We start from the raw sequence: 20,244 nt of genomic DNA, 5'->3' as shown, positions 1-20,244 counted from the left end.
TGACTATGAAATACATGCTATTCTTGGCAGATAAGATATCTTACCTCTGAACTACTGTATGCACGAAGAACTGTGAAAGGTTGAGGTTTCCCTCGAACATCATAGAATACTACACGTCCATTATTTGTCCCAGCAGCCAATAGATTACCATCATCACAGTATGCCAGCGATGAGAAGGGTGCCTCAAAAGGCATGCAATATGAGGGTCTTTTTGTTCCAGAATCAAACATATACAACTTTTTATCAAGACCAACTGTAACAATAATCTACAGGGAAAACAAGTCAGGATATAATGGCCATTGATTTTCTATAGAACAAGCACCTCCCATCCAACAAAACTAGCCAAACCATGTATAATTATCCACCAGAAATCCAAATCATTTAATAGATTCCTAGGAAGATAATACCTTGTCACTTGATGGAGAGAAGCAAATACCAGTTGTTGGGGCAGAATGTTGTTTCAACCAAGAAACCTGACACCAAGAGCCAGAGTGAATGGAGATCAATTTTTTAGTGAATGCAGGGAACAAATACAATTTCTCCTTCATTTTAGCAGATTAAGAAATATTATTTTACTAACCTTTGGTCTGCGACCAGTTGTATCCCAAATATGAACAGATCCATCATCCCCAGCTGTTGACAAAAGATGTCGACTAAATCGAGAATAATCAAGTACTCTTAGTACCTGAAATCGCATCACCGATACAGATTCATGTTAAACCAAAAAAGATGTTAGTAGAGCGAAAGTTTGGAATTTTCAAAATATTTGACAGCCAATAACCTGCCCATTTGGATCCTTGAGTTCAGCCCGTGTTCCGGAAGCAAGATAATGAAGTATGAGATCCCCCTTCTCGTTGATGGATGCTAAATGTTCATCTTTGCAGTTGTACATTACACCTGTAATTGTGTCAATATGACCACTCAACCGTTTGATGCACCTTTTCCTCTGCAGGTCCCATATTTTGACAATATGCCCACTTCCTCCAGAGCAAAGATATCTAGAACTTTTATTACTAAAGCTGATACAATTTATGGATTCCTACAAAATAGAGAAAAGTAAAAAAAATCTTTAAAATGTTTGATATATTATGCACTCATAATTACACAGATAAGAAGTGTTTTTATTACTTAAACCCATGGCCATATTGTCATTTAGGTCCTGTTAGGCATCAATCAGAATCGGTAAGCTTACTAAAAAAATACAGGTATAGTCACCCAGACTGCGAGTATGCACTAATTTGTCCCTAATCACAACAAGGGGAAACAAGGCTCAGGAGCGGTACTTAGCATTACAATGAAACATACAAAAATAACGTAAAGGATTCATATTATTACAATTGCAAATATCGAAACACGGCACAGTCATAAAATTTCTCTTAATTTTTACCATCAAGTGAAAACTTGCAGAATAATCAAGTTGTACTCATTCTATGTTTACAAGCAACATTTTCCATGCTCTGCACTCAAACGCAAAGAAAAAAAAAACTACCTGGAAAAGGAGAAAATCTAGCTTTTAAGTCTCTTATTTCTTCAATGTGTAACATCAGAATAAGCAATTTTTGCAAAGTCATCAACTGTAAAAGTCAAAGTCAGACTTTGCTATATTGGCAGACATTGCTGTACAATTAGATGAAAAGAAATAACCTACCTAGCAAAAGAGATATGCTAGCTATTTTCTTCTTATTTGTTCAACATGTATGCTAAAATTCATAAGGGAGTCAAACGAACAATCACCATTGTTCGAAGAAAATATTGATGGAAGAAAATACCCAGACACAACATAGCAAGAAGGTGGCAATTTCTATCGTGCCAACAGTTCCAGTGCTTTTCCTCCAAGAGAGACAGAGAGACAGGGGGGAAAAAAATGCAGGCAATGATTTGAATGGCATCCGGGCATTTGTAAATTTCCAGAAAACCAGATGTATTGATCACAATAGAACAAATTAATGAGCAAACAATGAGCTACCTCAATGTCATCAGCAAGGTTGCTGCCGTGAGAAGGAAAGGATCCCATACTTTGGCCATTTTTATTCCAAAGTGATATCTTTTTATCGTCACCAGCACTAGCAACCACTAGGTCTGCACGAACATAAAGATTAACCTTTAGTAAGATTTTCCCACCGTAAAAGTCAGCCACCATCCGCTAGATTAACAAAATTAACTAAGTTATACAAGATACAAAATAAATTTGAATGATGAGTCATGGGAAAATTAAATTTTGACAGAAAAATTCCAATTCGATCATAATCAATGATAGCAATTAGTATTACCTCTCCCTTTTGCTTCATTCTGAATCACTCTCCATGGACATGGCCTTTAATCCTCTTCTCCTCTGCGAATTATGGAACAAGAAACAAAAGAACATGAGATGTGAATGGGATGCAGGAACGAGACGAGCAAATTAGTCGAAGGTAGAGAGAGAATTTCTACCTTTCTTGATCCCTTCTTCTCCCTAACTACATACCTCTCCTGTGAGAGATTTGACAGCCATGCTCCAGGACTCACCAACTAGATCGAGTTTGTCAAAGAAATTAGAGGAAAAAATTAGTTTTTTCGACTGTTTGATCTTAAAAATCGGATTTTTGGAGGGAATGGAAGCGTACGAGTATGCATTTTTGGACGAATTTGGATCTCTTCTTGGGTCGCTGCGGCAGCTTGGACCCCTTCATCACCATGAAGTCCTCCTCCTTCTCCTTGTTCGACAGTGAAACGAAGAATCGAGGTAGAGAGGCTGCCGAGGCTCTTTCGTTGGCGTTCTCGCCCTCGCATACCAACGCTGCCGATCCCCTGGTCGTGTAGCAACGGTCATCCTTATCCGGCGACGACAAGACAGATCGGGAGTTATGGTTCTCGCTCCCGGCCGATTCCGACCTCCTGTGGATAAATCCGAGCAGTGGTTACTTCCATATCTCACCGCTGACACCTCAAACTAGATCAAACCCTAACTTTTCCGGATCAACCTCCGATCTATTACCTGAGGGGATAAAGAGGCGGGTGCAGGGGGGACTCTTGATCTGCGATGCGGCGGACATTCCGAGACGCGATTCCCCTCTGGACGCCAGATTTTGCGGCGGATCCTTTGTCCCTGACCTTGATGCAGCGGAGGCGCTTGCGGCACCCCCATTGCAGAGTGATGCGAGGACCGTTGCAGAGCCCATCGCGGCGGAGGAGAGATTGTTTTTGTTTTTTCCTCCTCCATCTTCTTCTTCTTCTTCTTCTTCTTCTTCTTTCAAACAGGTAAAGGAAAGTGCTGCAAAATCTAAACTCGAGAGTAAAGAAGCATACATAGAAAGCAACCACCACTCCAGCCACGTAATCGGAGGGCAGTTTAATGGAGGCACTAAAGAATCCATGGAGGTAGAGATCTTGCGACGCAAATGCATCACCTGATCACAGAACAAGGTAGGTTCAAAGATGCCCCTTTCTTTTTTTAAAAAAAATCTTTTAACAGAACCTATTCGTTGGTAGAGGGAGAGGTGGACAGTCCGGCCGTCGCCGTGAAGCATGAGGTTGGAGTCTTCGAACAGTTGGGTGTAGCCTTCCTCAAAGGAGATAGTGACGAGGTTGGGCAACTCCGAGAGGAAAGCAGCCTCATGGGAAGGGAGCAGAACCGAACACAAAAACAGGAGGAAGTAGAAAGGAAAAGATAAAGTATGGACTACCGGAATGCGAAGAAGGCCTCCTCTTCTCAACCAAATGGAGGAGTTCGAGGAGATGCGGTGTGGTTGGACGGAGAAGCAAGTTCGTCGTGTCTTGATCCTGATCGGGAAAGGATCTAGGAAGGGGGAAGAGGGAGATGAGGCTGAGAGAGATGGTCGGAGGTTTAGGTTTAGGCTGAGAGAGATGTCTCGGTTTAGGTTTACGCGAGAGAGATGGTCGCGCGGAGGAAGGGGCGGGATAAAGATTCAGGTTTGGAGGGAACTTCACAGTGTGCAGATTTTGGCTTGTGGGGAAATTAAAATATTTTATTTTGGTTCATTAACATCGGATTTTAAAAACCGATGTTAAAATTGGTGTATATTAACGAAAAAAGGGCGCTCATAGACATCACATAAAAAACCGATGTCTATGAGCTAAAATCTGCGGTCATAGACGCCGATTTTTAGAAAAACCGGTGTAAAATACTCAAAGACATCGGTTTTAGCCTAAAATCGTTGTTGTTCCACTGATGTCTATGAGAGATTTTGTTGTAGTGTCTTGATGAATCCTTCTGCAGATAATATCTAGTGTGCTCCATATTTCAAAAGAATGAATAATCCCGAGTAATTTTAGATAAGGAACTGTATAAAACTTCTGAGTTCCGAGCTGAGTATAATACCCCGGGCGATTTTTAAATAAAGATTTTCATATGAATGGACCTCCAGGTAGAAAATGTGCTATATGTATAGAATTCCCCTTGAATCCTGGCTTCTGATCCAGTGTAAAATGTCAACCGATTTCGTGCATAAATCCATATAACTTTGTATTTACCATGCCAATGTAATCCCGGTTGGTTAGGCTCTGAAGTTTCCGGTTCCTCCCATGAAGGCCCATCCACGTTACTTCATGGGATTTCCTGATTGACTATGTTCTATGATGATTTAAAGTCTCCGGTTCCCCCCATGAAAACCCGTCCGCGTTACTTCATGAGATTTCCCGATCGACTATGTTCTATGGTGGTTTAAAGTCTCCGATTCCTCCCATGAAGACCCGTCTGAGTTACTTCATGAGATTTCCCAATCGACTATGTTCTGTGAAGGTTTAAAGTCTTCGGTTCCTCCCATGAAGACCCGTCCGAGTTACTTCATGAGATTTCCCGATCGACCATGTTCTGTGATGGTTTAAAGTCTCCGGTTCCTACCATGAAGACCAGTCTGAGTTACTTCATGAGATTTCCCGATCGACCATGTTCTGTGAAGGTTTAAAGTCTTCGGTTCCTCCCATGAAGACCCGTCCGAGTTACTTCATGAGATTTCCCGATCGACTATGTTCTGTGAATGTTTAAAGTCTTCGGTTCCTCCCATGAAGATCCATTCGAGTTACTTCATGAGATTTCCCGATTGACTATGTTCTATGGTGGTTTAAAGTCTCCGGTTCCTCTCATGAAGATCCGTCCGAGTTACTTCATGAGATTTCCCGATTGACTATGTTTTGTGAAGGTTTAAAGTCTCCGGTTCCTCCCATGAAGATCCGTCCGAGTTATTTCATGAGATTTCCCGATCTACTATGTTCTATGGTGGTTTAAAGTCTCCGGTTCCTCCCATGAAGACCCGTCCGAGTTACTTCATGAGATTTCCTGATCGACTATGTTAAAAAATTATGACTACACTGACCTTATGATGATTAAAATTTCTGGATTTCTCAAAAAAAAGGGGGGGCCGAATAGGTCTTTAAGATTCCCCACTGTTGATTGCTCAAACATAGATTATAAAAGTTCTATCAATACTTGTCAATCTGTTTGAGCCACATTTATTTTCTTGGCGGTATTTGCCTTGCATTGCATTTATTGAAAGAAAGGGAGTACATGAATTGTAAGAATACTTGTCTTCTTTTCATTGGAAACTTACTTCAGATAATCATGGTTTGTTCCTTTTGACATAAGTAGCATGATCTTTGTTAACTCCGGTAAGGTTGTAAATGATTTGCACTCCAGGGACGTTCCAGTATTCTTCCTTCAGCATCTTGGAGATAATAGGAACCTAATGCAAGCTTTCCACCACTTTGTAGGGTCCTCCCCATTGCGGTGCCAACTTACTAACATCTCTGATAGGTTTAACACGCTTCCATACTAAATCTCCTACTTGGAAAAATCTGGGGATGACCCTTTTGTTGTAATTTTGTCTCATTCGTTGCCGGTATGATACCAGACGAGCAACAGCTTTATCTCTAATTTCCTCTATCAAATCCAGCTCCATGAGTCGTCGACCCTCATTGTCTGCATCATATAATTGTCTTCTATCAGATTCTATCCCCACCTCAATGGGAACTATTGCCTCTCCCCCTTAGACTAATTGAAATGGTGTGATTCCTGTAGCTTCTCGAGGTGTGGTACGGTATGCCCAAAGAAAGCTGGGTAATTCATCTACCCAACTACCCCCGACATGATCCAGTTTGTTTTTTAAACCTCTTATAATTTCTCTATTGGTTACTTCCGCTTGACCATTACTTTGCGGATAAGCCACAGAGGTAAAGACTTGAGTAATACCATAACTTTTGCACCAAGCTAGAATTCTATCCCCTTGAAATTGCCTTCCATTATCAGAGACTAATTTATGAGGAATGTCAAATCTGCATATGATATTTTTCCACAGAAATTTAATAACTGCATCTTCAGTAATCCGGGCAAGTGGTTCTGCTTCTACCCATTTGGAAAAATAATCTACTGCCACCAATAAAAACCTTCTTTGTGCAGTCGCTATAGGAAATGGGCCTACTATGTCCATGCCCCATTGATCAAAGGGACATGAGACTATAGAGGTTTTCAACAACTGTGTGGGATGATGCGAAATATTTTGATGTTTCTGACAGGACATACAAGTTCTTACCAATTTGTTGGCGTCTTCGTGTAGAGTAGGCCAGAAATATCCTGCTAATAAGATTTTACGGGCCAAGGATCTCCCTCCTATATGACTACCACATGAACCTTGATGAACTTCCTGTAAAATAAATTGTATATCTTATGTACCAATACACTTGAGCAAAGGTCTAGAAAAAGCTCTTTTATATAACTGCTCTCCTATCATAGTGTACTGAGCAGCTCTCTTCTTAAATACTCTTGCATGTTCTGTATTACTTGGAAGAATACCTTGCTGTAAATACAATATGATTTGAGCCCTCCAGTCACCTTGAATTTCTGCTTCAGCTTGTCTTTCGATACAGGATATTAACAGAGTTTGTTCTACGGGCCGATCTAGACTCCATGGTACTATAGTAGAGGCCAACTTAGCGAATTCATCTGCTACCTGATTCTCAGATCGAGGAACCTTTCATATATTTACTTCTTGAAACTGAGACTTCAACTTATCAAATGCCTCAGCATATAACCTGAGTCTGTCATTATTAATTTCAAAATTACCTGATAGTTGTTGGGCTACCAATTGAGAATCAGAATAGATGAGGACTCGAGCTGCCCCTATATGCCGAGCAGCCTGCAATCCTGCTATCAAAGCTTCATACTCTGCTTCATTGTTAGTAGCTCTATAATTCAATCTAATAGAGAGTTGAAGTTTATCTTCCCTTGGAGATATAAGAAGAACATCAATTCCGCTGCCTTGTCTAGTTGAGGAGCCATCTACATAAACTTTCCAAATGTTTTCTTCCTCAGGGCCTTGAACTTCTATAATGAAGTCTGCTAGAGCTTGTGCTTTGATGGCTGAGCGAGGTTGATATTGAATGTCATATTCTCCAAGTTCAGTTGTCCATTTGATCAGCCGACCTGATGCCTCTGGGTTGAGTAACACCCGTCCGAGAGTATTGTTGGTTAATACAATAATTTCATGTGCTAAGAAATATGGGCGCAACCTCCGAGCGGTCAAGACTAGTGCATAGGCCAATTTCTCTAGTGTAGTATATCTACACTCAGCTCCTTTTAATAAATAACTAGAAAAATATACAGGTTGTTGTTTCTTTCCTTCTTGTCTGACTAATACAGAGCCCACAGTGTTTTCATTAGCCGACAAATAAACCCAAAGAGTTTCTCCTACTATAGGCTTAGCTAATACAGGGAGAGTAGACAAATAATCTTTTAATTCTTGGAAAGCCTTATCACATTCCTCATTCCACTGAAATTTATTGGCCTTTCTGAGTATTTTAAAGAAATGGAAACTATGATCGGCAGACCTAGAAATGAACCTAGACAAGGTTGTAATCCGGCCAGTCAGTTTTTGAGCTTCTCTCATGTTGCGCGGTGGCTCCATGTTCTGAAGTGCCTTGACTTTGCTCGGATTGGCTTCTATTCCCTGTTCGGACACCATATATCCCAGGAATTTTCCCCCTTTCACGCCGAATAAACATTTGCTCGGATTTAACTTGAGCCCATATTATCTCAATGTCTTGCAGGTCTCCTCTACGTCCCTTTTCTTGATCTTCTTTAGCTAAGGGAATTTGATGATAGCCTTGATAAGTGTCTAGCATAGAGATGTACTCGTATCCAACAGTGGAGTCTACCAATTGATCGATCCTGGGTAATGGATAATAATCTTTTGGGCAAGCCTTGTTGAGATCCCGGGAATCAATACACACTCGCCATTTGTTTCCCGGCTTAGAGACTAACGCCACATTAGCTAACCAGCTAGGGAATTGTACCTCCCTGATGTAACTAGCCTCCATAAGTTTAGTTATTTCTTCCTTGATGATTTGGTTCTGTTCTACGCTAAAATTCCTCTTTCTTTGCATGACCGGGCGGGCATCTGGGAAGACATGTAAGGCATGCTCCATGATTGCAGGAGAAACGCCCGAGACTTCTTTGGGCATCCAGGCAAACACATCATTGTTCTTCTTCAGGCACTGTACTAGTTCGTCTTTCAGAGTGGGATCAAGATCAGCTGCAATATACGTAGTAGCTTCAGGCCAACCGGTCTGGATTTGAACCTCTTCCTTTTCTTCATAAACCAGAGCAGGCTGCTTCTCCTGAATGACATTAACTTCCATTTTTTGAATTTTTCGGGCAGTGTTAGCTTCAGCCTGAACTATTTCTACATAACATTTTCGGGCTGTCTTCTGATCACCTCGACTTGGTTATCCCCAGGAAATTTAATTTTTTGACAAAAAGTAGAAACGACTGCCCTAAACTCGTTTAAGGCAGGCCGACCCAGTATCACATTATAAGAGGATGGAGCGTCTACCACCATGAAATAAGATCTCCTTGTTCTCATCAGAGGCTCCTCTCCTAGAGATATGACTAACTTTATTTGTCCCAGTGGTTGCACTTTATTGCATGTGAATCCATATAGAGAAGTGACCATCTGTTGAAGTTCACTCGGGTCAATCTGTAATTGATCGAAAGCCTTCTTGAATATAATATTAACAGAACTGCCCGTGTCTATGAAGGTACGAGAAATAGCGTAGTTGGCTATTACTGCTTTAATGATTAGGACATCATCATGAGGTATTTCTACCCCTTCGAGATCCCTAGGCCCAAAACTTATCTCAGGACCGGCTGCTCGCTCCATGCTACATCCCACGACATAAATTTCCAATCTTCAGGCATGTGCTTTCCTGGCCCTATTAGAATCCCCATCTATGGGTTCGCCCGCAATCATATTGATATTGCCCCAAGCAGCATTACTCCTGTTTTCTTCCTGTCGAGTCGTCATGGCTTCAGAAGGAGCTTTTTCCGACACTTGGCTTATACCGGCCGGGGTCGGCAATGTGTCCTGACGAGGCTCAACCAGGCGATATTCCAGTTTGAGCGGGCTTTGCTGCCTGGGGTACTGTCGTCGATAATAATTCTGCTTCTAATAACGCTCCCTATTAGCTCGTTTATTTCTTAAAACAAAACAGTGTTCAGTATGATGACTGCTAGTTTTATGATAAGTGCACCATCTCCTTGGTGCCTCTGGCTGTATTTCCACGTGTTGTACGGCTTGTGGACGATATTCTGGTTGTCGGTGAGGGGTATGAGTTGCTCTAGACCCTCTTGGTGGAGGAACAGGGGCCGGAGCTTTCTCCTTAACCTGGATAGGAGAAGAGGTAACACCTTCCTTTCTACGGGCGACTTGAGCTTCTTCCACATTAATGAATTCAGTATCACGCTCAATCAAGGAATCAAAATTAACAGGAGGATTTCTCACTAAGTCTTTAAAGAAGTCATTATTATTTAAACCCTGAGAGAAAGCGCTTACTAGAATTTCAGTGGTAGCAATAGGTACATCGATAGCTACCTGATTGAACCTTTTGATGTAGGATCGGATGGACTCTTTGGATGCTTGTTTAATTGAAAATAGACTCCAAGGAGTCTTATGATACCTCTTATTGCTGGAGAAATTGTAGAAAAACTTTCTTGAAGTCTACACCATTTCTCCAGCAATAGAAAAACTTTATCGATGACATATTGATCTATTCGCGTTCCGAGGAGGAACATGCACAGCATCTTTGCATAGTCTTGGAGACTCTACGACGACATCATCTGTATGCGAAGTTCATCAAGTGTGCATTTTGGCTATCTTCAGTTGGTTTTCTGGGACACGTGGTGTCAAGTCGAGGTATTTCAGTAGATCCTCAGAAGATAGAGGCTATCACTAGCTGGGAGCAGCTGAAGTCAGTCCAGGAGATCCGCAGTTTCTTGGGACTAGCTAGATATTACAGACGATTCGTTGAGGGTTTCTCCAGTATTGCTATGTCGTTGACACGTTTGACTAGGAAAGACGTGAAGTTCACGTTGTCAGAGGCTTGCGAGACCTGCTTCCCGGAGCTGAAGCGGAGATTAGTATCAGCACCAGTTTTGGTTTTACCTTCTGGTGATGACGGATTCGTACTTTACACAGACGCATCTCTTCAGGGCTTGGGCGCTGTGTTGATGCAGCATGGTGGGTAGTCTCCTATGCTTCTTGTTAGTTGAAGGAGCATGCGAAGAACTACCCGGTACATGATTTAGAGCTAGCCGCTATTATCTTTGCTTTGAAGATTTGGCGACATCATCTTTATGGTATTACTTTTGAGATTCTTACTAATCATAAGAATCTCAAATATATTTTCACACAGAAGAAACTCAATCTCCGACAGAGGAGATGGATGGAGTTCCTGAAGGACTATGATTGTACTATTAGCTACCATCCGGGTAAAGCTAATGTGGTTGCTGATGCACTTAGCAGGAAGTCCAGAGGGACTTTAGCTTGTCACCGAGTTTTAGTCACGGACTTGATTCAGGGATTCTCCGAGTTGGGTCGTGAGGAGCAGGGACGGACAGAGCAGGGTATTCTTGTTACTATGGTTACTCAGTCGTCGATCAGGATGAGGATTCGAGAGGCCCAGGCCGGAGATCAGCATTTACAGTTCATTGGCAGTCAGATAGCTTCCGGACAGCAGACCGAGTTTACACGAGATGACGAGGGTATTGTTTATTTCTGAGGTAGATTATGTATGTCTCAGTCTCACCCGGTCATGGAGGAGTTACTTCAGGATAACAAATCTATTTATTTCTCAATTATAAATTAAATCTTAAAAGGAAAATCAATAATTTAGGGGGAGGCTCCAGAATAGTTGGCACCTCCAAAAATAACTTACTCAGTAGGGTAATTAGGATTAGCATAAAAAGGGACAAAGTTTAATTTGACCTACGGTACTGGTGAAGTTTTGGATGATAGTAGGTTAGGGAAACTCAGTCTATGCATGTCTAGAAAGATATGACTTTGACTTGGTGTATTTGGCTGAGTGAAGCTAACTGAAGCTACCCCTTATGGATCCTAACTTGTTAAACTAAGGTTTTGTATTAAGTTCAGCGGATAGGACTATTTGGAAAACTTCAAAGATATGATTACTCTAATGATGTCCATGTGACTCACCATAATCCAGAAGTTTATCCAAATAATGCATGTTTATTTAGCCCAAAGCTAAACCTAAATCTAACACAAAGTTAAACCAAACTCTAAAAATTGAACTTAACTTCATCTCACAAAAATTATAGGATTATCTGATTGAAAATATAAATCAGGTGAGATGACTAAGAACTTAAAATTAATATTAAATTAAATTCAAATTAAATTACATCAAAATTTAAAACATAAATTTAAAACTTAAACTAAAACTTAAACTTAAAACATAAAACTTTAAACTTAAACTTAAACTTGAAATCTAAAACTCAACATAAAATTAAAACTTAAAGTTAAACTAAAAATAAATTAAATTTAAAATAAATAAAATAAAATAAAAATTAAATTAAATTAAATTAAATTAAAATTAAAATTAAATTGAAACCAAAACTAAATTAAAATTAAACCTAAGTTAAAATCAAACTAAATTAAATTACTTTAAAAATTATTCTTAAAACAAATTATTTTAATTTAAAAAAATAATATTTTTTTAAAATATATTTAAACTTAAAAATTATTTTAAAAATTAATTTAACTTATAAATTATTTTGAAAATTCAAAACTTAAACTTTAAATTTTAACTCTAAAAATTAATGTTAAAAATCAAATTAAAAATTTAACTTAATGTAAAAAACTTATATTAAAATTAAAAACTAGCTTAATCAAATTTACATAAAATTCAACTTAACAAAAAAAATTAAATTAAACCTTAATTAACTTAAATTAAAACTAAAACTTAAAACTTAAAACATAAAACATAAAACATAAAACATAAAACTTAGAACTTAAAACTAAAAATTAAAACATAAAACATAAATTAAAACTTAAACCTAAAATTAAAATTAAAATTAAAACCTAAAACTTAAAACTTAAAAATTATTTTTAACTTAAAAACTATTTTAAGTTAAAAATTATTTTAACCTAAAAATTATTTTAACATAAAAATTAATTAAAAAAAATATTTTAACTTAAGATTTATTTTAAAATTTATTCTTAACTTAAAAACTATTTTAATTAAAAAATTATATTAAAAATTATTTTAAACTAAAAAATTATTTTAAAAATTATTCTAAAAATTATTTCCAAAAAAATATTTTGCTAAAAATTATTTTTAAAAAAATTGACAAAAAAATGTTTTAAACAAAAATTATTTTAAAATTATCTTAAAATTAAAAAAATATTTTAAATTAAAAATTTATTTTAGAAAGTAAATTAAAAATATATTTCTAAAATTATTTTAAAATTAACTTCAAATTTTATTTTAAAAATTATTTTAAATTAATTTAAAAATTATTTTAAATTAATTTAAAAATCTATTTTAAAAATTATTAATTTTAAAATTATTTTTAAATTAGTTTAACTGAAAAATTATTTTAAAAATTATTTTAAACTAACTTAATCAAAACTAAAACTAAAATTTAAAATTAACTAAACGAAAAATTAAATTAAATTATGTTAAACTTAAAACTTAAATTATGTTAAAAATAAAACTTCAGGTTAAAATTAAAATTAAACTTTAAATTTAAATTAAAGTTAAATTTAAATTAAAGTTAAATTTAAATTAAGTTAAACTTAAATTAAATCTAAACTTACAATTAAAATTAAAATTAAAATTAAAATTAAAATTAATTCTAATCTATGTTACTTAAATTTCAACGTAATTTAACAAATTATTTAATTCCTAATCTTAATTTAAAAAAAACCCTAACCTACCTATCTCCTACATTATTTAACAGATTAATTAATCTATTAAAAAGTTATTTTAAAAAATCTTTAAAAGTTATTTTAAATATATTTTAAAAATTATTTTAAAAATCCTTTAAACATTATTTAAAAATTCTTTTAAAAATCCTTTAAACATTATTTTAAAAATCTTTTAAAAATTATCCTTTAAACATTAATTTAAAAATCTTTTAAAGTTATTTTAAAAATCCTTTAAATATTATTCTAAACATCCTTTAAAAATTACTTTAAAAATCTTTTAAAATTCCTTTAAATATTATTCTAAAATTCATTTAAAAATTAAGTTAAAAATCTTTTAAAATTATTTTAAATCTTTTAATAGTTATTTTAAAAAAATCCTTTAAAAATTATTTTTAAAAAAAAACCTTGCTGCTAACAAAGATAACTAGAAAGTGTTAGGTTAAGGGGGTGCAAGGACCTTAAAAATATGTTACACATTTTAACATACTTAAACCCTAGTATAAATTAAGGGGGAGTAATAATTTAAGGGGAAGTAATAAATTAAGGAGAAGTAATAAATTCAGGGGAGTAATAAATTCAATGGGAGTATCAAATTTTTTTATATTTACTTAAAAAATTCTTTCCTTAAGTTTTTTGGGGAATTCTTTTTTAATTACTCCTTATCAAATTTCTTTTTCAGTTTTTTTTTTGAAAATCCTACTTCACTTTTTTTAAAAAAAAAATATTTTGAAAATCTTACATTAATTGTTTTTGCAAATGTTTTTAAAAGTCTTATTTCAAAAATAATGTCAGATTCAGGGGGAGGATTAATTTAAATTGGTTTCATACTTAGTAAACCTATTTGTAACAAAATTATTTTCTCTTCTTTGAAAATATGTTACAAAATTATTTTTGAAAAGTGTTTTTCATTTCCTTGAAAATACTTTAGCAAAATTATTTTAAAATTACTTTAATTTTACAAACTTATTTTTGAAAATTGACTTTTATAAACCTATTTTTGAAAATTGCATTAATTGTGCATGCTTGTTTTTTGAAAATTACTCTGAAAATTAATTTAATGTTGCAAACTTATTTTAACTTATAAAGTTAGTCAATTTTTACCTTATTATTTTGCAAAATTATCTTAGAAAATTTTATTTTGAAAATTATTTATTTTAGCTTACATTTTTGCCTTAAACGACTTTTTCAAAAAAATTTCCCCTAACTTATTTTTCAAAGTTAACTCCCCCAGTCAACCAGAAAATTTTATCAAAATTTTATTTTATCAAATTTGTTTTCTTTTTCTTTGATATTTTTCTTTACTTATCTATGCTTGTTATTTTTGATGAATATCAAAGGGGGACGGGTAGGTGGTTTAAGTTAGTTAGCAACAAAATACCAAACATAAAACAAGGCTAACTTAAAAACCATGTCATTTCTTATAATTGCTTATGTTTTGCATATTTTTTCACTAACTTAACCCAGGTTGTCATTGCATCAAAAAGGGGGAGATTGTTGGTGCGGTTAGCATTGAGGGTCTAACTCGGGTTTTGATGAATGACAAAATAGGTTAAATTAGTTTCGTTGTGATCTAACACTTTGCTGAAGTGTGCAGGAGAAGTCCAGCTAGGTCGACGGGCCGACCGGATAGCTGGCACGAAACCCAGCTAGGTCGATGGGCCGACCGGATAGCTGGCACGAAGCCCAGCTAGGTCGACGGGCTGACCTGATAGCTGACACGAAGTCTAGACTGGTCGACGGGCTGACCGGATGTCTAGCATGAAGTCTAGCTAGGTCGACGGGCTGACCTGATAGCTGGAACGAAGTCTAGACGGGTCGACGGGCTGATCGGACGTTTGGCAGGTAAGTTAAGGTAAGTCACTGGAGGGGAGTGACTTGGTGAGGACGTATTCCCAGTTAGGGAACTTAGGCGTCAATCCAACTTAGAACCATTTCAGGAATCTAAGTTGAAATTGTGACTAGATTCCGGTCTCGGTAAGAAGGAATCTAATTATTACCCTGTTCTATTATATTTGTGTTAACTTTTGTTTTGCAAGGTAGCTTAATCTTTATTTTACTTTGGACTAACATTTTCTTGTAGGAAAATGAATTTCTAGAAAATGGTGGTCTGGGCGCCCGGAAGGGATCTGGGCGCCCAGAAGGGATCCGGGTGCCCAGAAGGCAAAACTTATCTCGTCGCAGATATGGAGCACGCTGATTAGCCGGACCTATGTCACGATCTAAGCGCTCGGAAGGGATATGGGTGCCCAGAGCATGTCTATAAAAGGCCTCCATGGAGCATCAAAAATAACTGCTTCCTACGACTGCTCTATTGCGCTCTACTCCTGCGATAGACGACACTTCTCCAACAACCTGTGGCTCAAGTTCTCTTTATTGTTGTCAGTATTTTCTTTTTAATAGTTCCTGTACTTACTATTGTAATCCTGTTTGTGAACTATTAGTAATTTCTCAACGAAAGCACTCGACGAGTGCGGGCTTTGAAGTAGGAGTCGACGAAGGCTCCGAACCAAGTAAAATTGATTCGTGTTAGTGTTGTGTTTTGTTTTTATTTTCTGCTTCTTACTCTCTTCGAATTTTCGATCGCTATGCCCCCCTCTAGCGACTTCTACGATCCAACAGTAGTCACTTGACTTGCCTCTTGATCCACCAGATCTTCTTGCTAGTTGTTAGGTTTATAGACCCAACTGGACTTCAGCCAACTATCAAGTCCCACAGACCCAACTGGACTTTTTGCCAGATATCAGGTCATACCTTGATCTATCTAGACTTCATACGAATTATCAGGTCCTCAGACCTAACTAGGCTTCAGCCTGGTATTAGGTCCTCTAGACCCGTAAATTCTTGTACATTCAGTAAAAATATCATATCACATAGAATCTAACTTTAACCACTTTTCGTTCATCAAAACTACATTTTAATTATTAGTGTCAACTGCACTAACAAAAAGTACCAACTCCTAAGGGTCTATGTTACCACTGCGGTAAAATAGGACATTAGAGAAGAAATTGTAAGGTTTATCTTGAGTCCGTCAAGAAGAAGAGGGCATTCAATGTCCCACCTCAAGAAGCTATCTTCGTTATTAAATGCCCTACTATTTCTTCAAACACTTAGGTATTGGATACCAGTATGCCACACATATATGTAATGACATATAGGGGCTAAGAAAAATAGCAGAAGAATAGTCAAGGTAGAAATAAATGTTGGATCGTGAAAGTCGATAGAGGGGGGGGGGGGTGAATATCGAAATCTTTCGAAAAGAGTGAGCACAGTGGAAAAGTAAATGCAACGCTAACACAGAACCTTTTTACTTGGTTTGGAGCATGTGTCGACTCCTACTCCAAGGCTCGTACTTGTTGAGTACTTTCGTTGGACAATCCACTAGCAATTAGAATATAGATTACAAATCCAGTACAAGATAGCTAATAAAGAAAATTACCGACAATAAAAAGAATTAGAACAGAAAAGGAAAGCTTGTCGGAGATCACAGCGTCGCAGGAGCACGAGGAAGCAGATTGTCAATTCTGAGTTGTTTTTTTGAGCTCCGCCTTTGACCCTCCTTATATAGGAGGCTCGGGGTGCTCCGGATCCCTTCCGAGCGCCCTGGTGTGACGTAGCAGGCCCAACTAGAGAGTTCCGCGTGTCGACGCCACGATCAGGATAAAATTTTCCTTCGGCCGCTCGGACCTCCGGGCACTTGGACCTGTTCCGGGCGCCCTGACCACCTTTCTCCAGAAACTCCTTCTCCTGCAAGACAAGGTTAGTCCGAGACAAATATATAATGTATATCCTGCAAAATAAAGTATTAGCACAGTTTATAATTTTAACATAAAGAGTATGAATTAGATTCCGTCTTTTCGAGACTGGAATCTAGTCACGATCTCAACTTAGATTTCTGAAATGGATCTAAGTTGGATTGACGCCTAAGTTCCCTTCCTGGGAACGCGTCCTCACAGCCACTCCCCTCCAGTGACTTACCTTCACTTACCTGCCAGACGTCCCGTCAACCCTTCAACCCATCTGGACTTCGTGCCAGCTATCCGGTCAGCCCGTCAACCTAGATGGACTTCGTGCCAAACGTCCGATGAGCCCGTCAACCCATTTGGACTTCGTACCAGCTATCCGGTCGGCCCGTTGACCTAGTTGGGCTTCGTGCCAGACATCCGGTCAGCCTGTCGACCTGTCTGGACTTCGCCTGCACACTCGATCAGAGTGTTAGACAACGACAAACCTAACTTAACATAATTTGTCATTTATCAAAACCTGAGTTAGACCGTTAGTGCTAACCACACCAACAATAAATTTACGAGTTAGTAATACGGCAAAAGTTGTAGCTATAGCCATAGGAACTTATTTGTTAAAGCTCCCTAGTAGACTAATTTTGGAGTTGGATAATTGTTATTATGTTTTTTTAATAAAGAACATTATTTCTATCTATTCCTTAAATAGAAAAGGTTTCATTTAACTTTTAGAATAGTTATTGTTACATAACTTTAAATGGTGTTCTTTATGCAACTAGAACATTATATAATGGTATCTATGCACTAGATATATTTAATGACATTTTCAATATCAAAATGAGTAGTAAATATGCTAAATGAAATGATCAATTAATTTTCTACATATGGCATTGTCACCTTGGTTATATAAGCAAGAAATGAATGACTGAATTTTAAAAGGTTGTGATGTTCATAGACTGCACATACACTTTTATGCATACTTTGCTGCACAATCACTTGTTTTATTTAAGTATATTCTATGTTATTTCACTCCTCGTCATATTTTCAGTATAATTATTTCCTTTATCGAAGATCTACTCTTTGTTTTCTTTGCTGATGACAAGATATATTTTCATAGCGAAAATGGAGTTGAGACCGGCTTTAGAGCGATCCAGGAAGAAGAGTAGAGCCTGGTCGTGTGGTTTCACATGGTCGTGGCTCCACACCGTGGGCAAGAATGCCCCAGTCGTGCCAAAGGGGTATGGTCGTGCCACTCCACTAGAGTACAAGCAGGCCTAGGTCATGTGATTTCACATAGCCATGCCAAATTTCTAGAGTTGAAGCAAGGTCGAGTCGTGCCAAAAAGCCCAGCCATGCCAATTATCCAGAGCCAAATCAAGGGGTGGTCATGCCAATTGGCACAGTCATGCTTCTCCACCTGAATTACTTTATACCCTAGCCATGCTAAAAGGCACTACCATGCTACTTTCTAGAGTCGCTTCAAGCCCCGATCATGCCAAAAGGCACAATCGTAACACGAGTCATGCCTTGGGGCCTTGCCCTGCTCTATAAAAGGGGAGTTCTTCTCATTTCCAAGGGATGAAGGTTCTCTCTCTTGGGAGAGCCATCTTGGTCAGATCTATATCTTTTTTGCACCCCAATTGAAGATTCGAAGCTATATTCTCTATCCCTTTGACTCAGAAGCATAAGATTGGATCTGAGGACCTCTTGACATCTTGGATAAGTCTTTCTCCCTCTTTTCTTTAGATTGGGTTTTAAGCTTGCAATTTCAATGTCTTTGGATTCATCTCTTCTTGTCATGGAATAGATCTCTTTGTTCTAAGATTAAGGGAGTAATTGTGATGTGTAATTGATGTATACTCTTTGGATTTGCCAATTTCATATTCATATGACATGTTTATACCTTGTATTCATTTGATCTTATATGTGTATGCTATTTTTGTGCTTAAATCTTATATTTGATTAAATAATTATATTGTTTTGTTCACCCTATAAAGGGGATGCTCTAGAACGTATAACTGGGGGGCCCTAGTGAGAAAGGTATCCCATTAACCGGACTTCTAGAGTATCACCTTGAAAGGGAGGATGATTCTCTACAAGAAAGCATTGAATTAGACTTAATGAGTTATTTCTAGATCTATGTTATCAAGTGTCTTGTGTACCCTAGTAAACGTATGACCGGGGGGCTCTAGTGGCAAGGGTATCCCTTTAATCGAACTTCCTAGGGACCACTTCTACTCAGTAGCATTTGATACTAATAAAGATAGCACTATGTCATGACCGTCGTGGGGTAGTGTTAGTATTGAATTAAACTTCCTAGATGCGCATAGGGATAGAAGATGGGTAATAAATAATTTTTAATACATTGATTAGCATCATAATAAAACTAAACTCCTAGAACGCTTTCCTCGACCAAGCTTCCTCAACCAACTCTCCTTGCTTGCTCTCTCTCTCTCTCTCTCTCTCTCTCTCTCTCTCTCTCTTCTCTTATTTCTCTATACTTTAAGTGTAAAAATTCACAAATATTGATCGTTTAGCTAATTTATTGTGTTAAATCTCTAGAGCTTATATCCAATCCTTATAGGATCAATATCTTTTTATTACTAATGATGTAGCCATGTACTTGTGGCTTCGTAACAAGTTGACATTATGGAATCTTTTAAATTGGATTCATTCGATACATGCGCTTCATTCTTAAAAGGCAAGATGACTAAGTTGCCTTTTAAGGGAAATGGTGAACAAAAGAATGATGTTTTAGCCCTTATACATACTAATGTATGTAGATCTATGTCAACTCATGCATAAGGAGGTTATAGCTACTTCATTACATTCACCGATAATCACTCATGATTTGGGTATGTGTATCTTTTGAGATATAAGTCTAAGGCATTTGAAAAGTTCAAAGACCTATAGACATGAAGTAGAGAAACAACTAGCTAAAAATATCAAAACACTTTGATCAGAGCAAAGTAGTGCATACATAAGCTAAGAGTTTCAAGATTATCTCAGAGACAATCACATATTGTTTCAATAGACTCTGTCTTACACACCACAACACAATAGTGTGTTAGAAAGATGATCTGAATCTTGTTGGACATGGCTAGGTCAATGATGAATCATGCAAGTCTTCCCAAATTATTTTGAGCCAATGCACTCAAGACAACTGTTTACGTGCTAAATAAGGTTCTAACTAAGGCAGCCTCTATTACTCCATATGAGATATGGATTGGTAAGAAGCCTCATTTGTCTTATTTGAGGATATGGAGTTGTCCTGCTTATGTAAAGAGAACTATCAG

The 20,244-nt window shown here is 37.2% G+C and overlaps 2 protein-coding genes across 2 annotated transcripts; both read right to left on the bottom strand.

The window, feature by feature from the left end:
• Nucleotides 1-11: 11 nt before the first annotated feature.
• Nucleotides 12-2,140, bottom strand: LOC122038158 (protein NEDD1-like). Its single transcript, XM_042597789.1, has 5 exons — nucleotides 1,967-2,140; nucleotides 782-1,039; nucleotides 581-685; nucleotides 408-473; nucleotides 12-266 (listed from the first exon to the last, which is right to left on the bottom strand). Exons 1-5 carry the CDS (start codon nucleotides 2,138-2,140, stop codon nucleotides 18-20), a joined length of 852 nt encoding a protein of 283 aa, XP_042453723.1. The 3' UTR covers nucleotides 12-17.
• Nucleotides 2,141-2,284: 144 nt separating this feature from the next.
• Nucleotides 2,285-2,837, bottom strand: LOC122055127 (the record flags this gene model as incomplete). Its single annotated transcript, XM_042616542.1, has 3 exons — nucleotides 2,285-2,332; nucleotides 2,431-2,508; nucleotides 2,604-2,837. Coding segments are annotated over 3 exons (360 nt in total), but the record flags the coding sequence as incomplete, so codon positions are not given.
• Nucleotides 2,838-20,244: the final 17,407 nt, after the last annotated feature.

This window comes from Zingiber officinale, chromosome 1B (genome assembly GCF_018446385.1).
Source record: "Zingiber officinale cultivar Zhangliang chromosome 1B, Zo_v1.1, whole genome shotgun sequence".
NCBI classification, from domain to species: domain Eukaryota; kingdom Viridiplantae; phylum Streptophyta; class Magnoliopsida; order Zingiberales; family Zingiberaceae; genus Zingiber; species Zingiber officinale.
The sequence above is the reverse complement of the archived record's forward strand: the minus strand, read 5'-3'. Positions and strand labels throughout refer to the sequence as shown.

Coding starts and splice junctions, on each gene's coding strand:
- LOC122038158 (XM_042597789.1), bottom strand. CDS start 2,140: ATGGTGGCTGACTTTTACGGTGGGAAAATCTTACTAAAGGTTAATCTT. Junction 686..781: donor TCAAGGATCCAAATGGGCAG/GTTATTGGCTGT, acceptor ATGCGATTTCAG/GTACTAAGAGTACTTGATTA. Junction 267..407: donor TCTCTCCATCAAGTGACAAG/GTATTATCTTCC, acceptor TTTTCCCTGTAG/ATTATTGTTACAGTTGGTCT.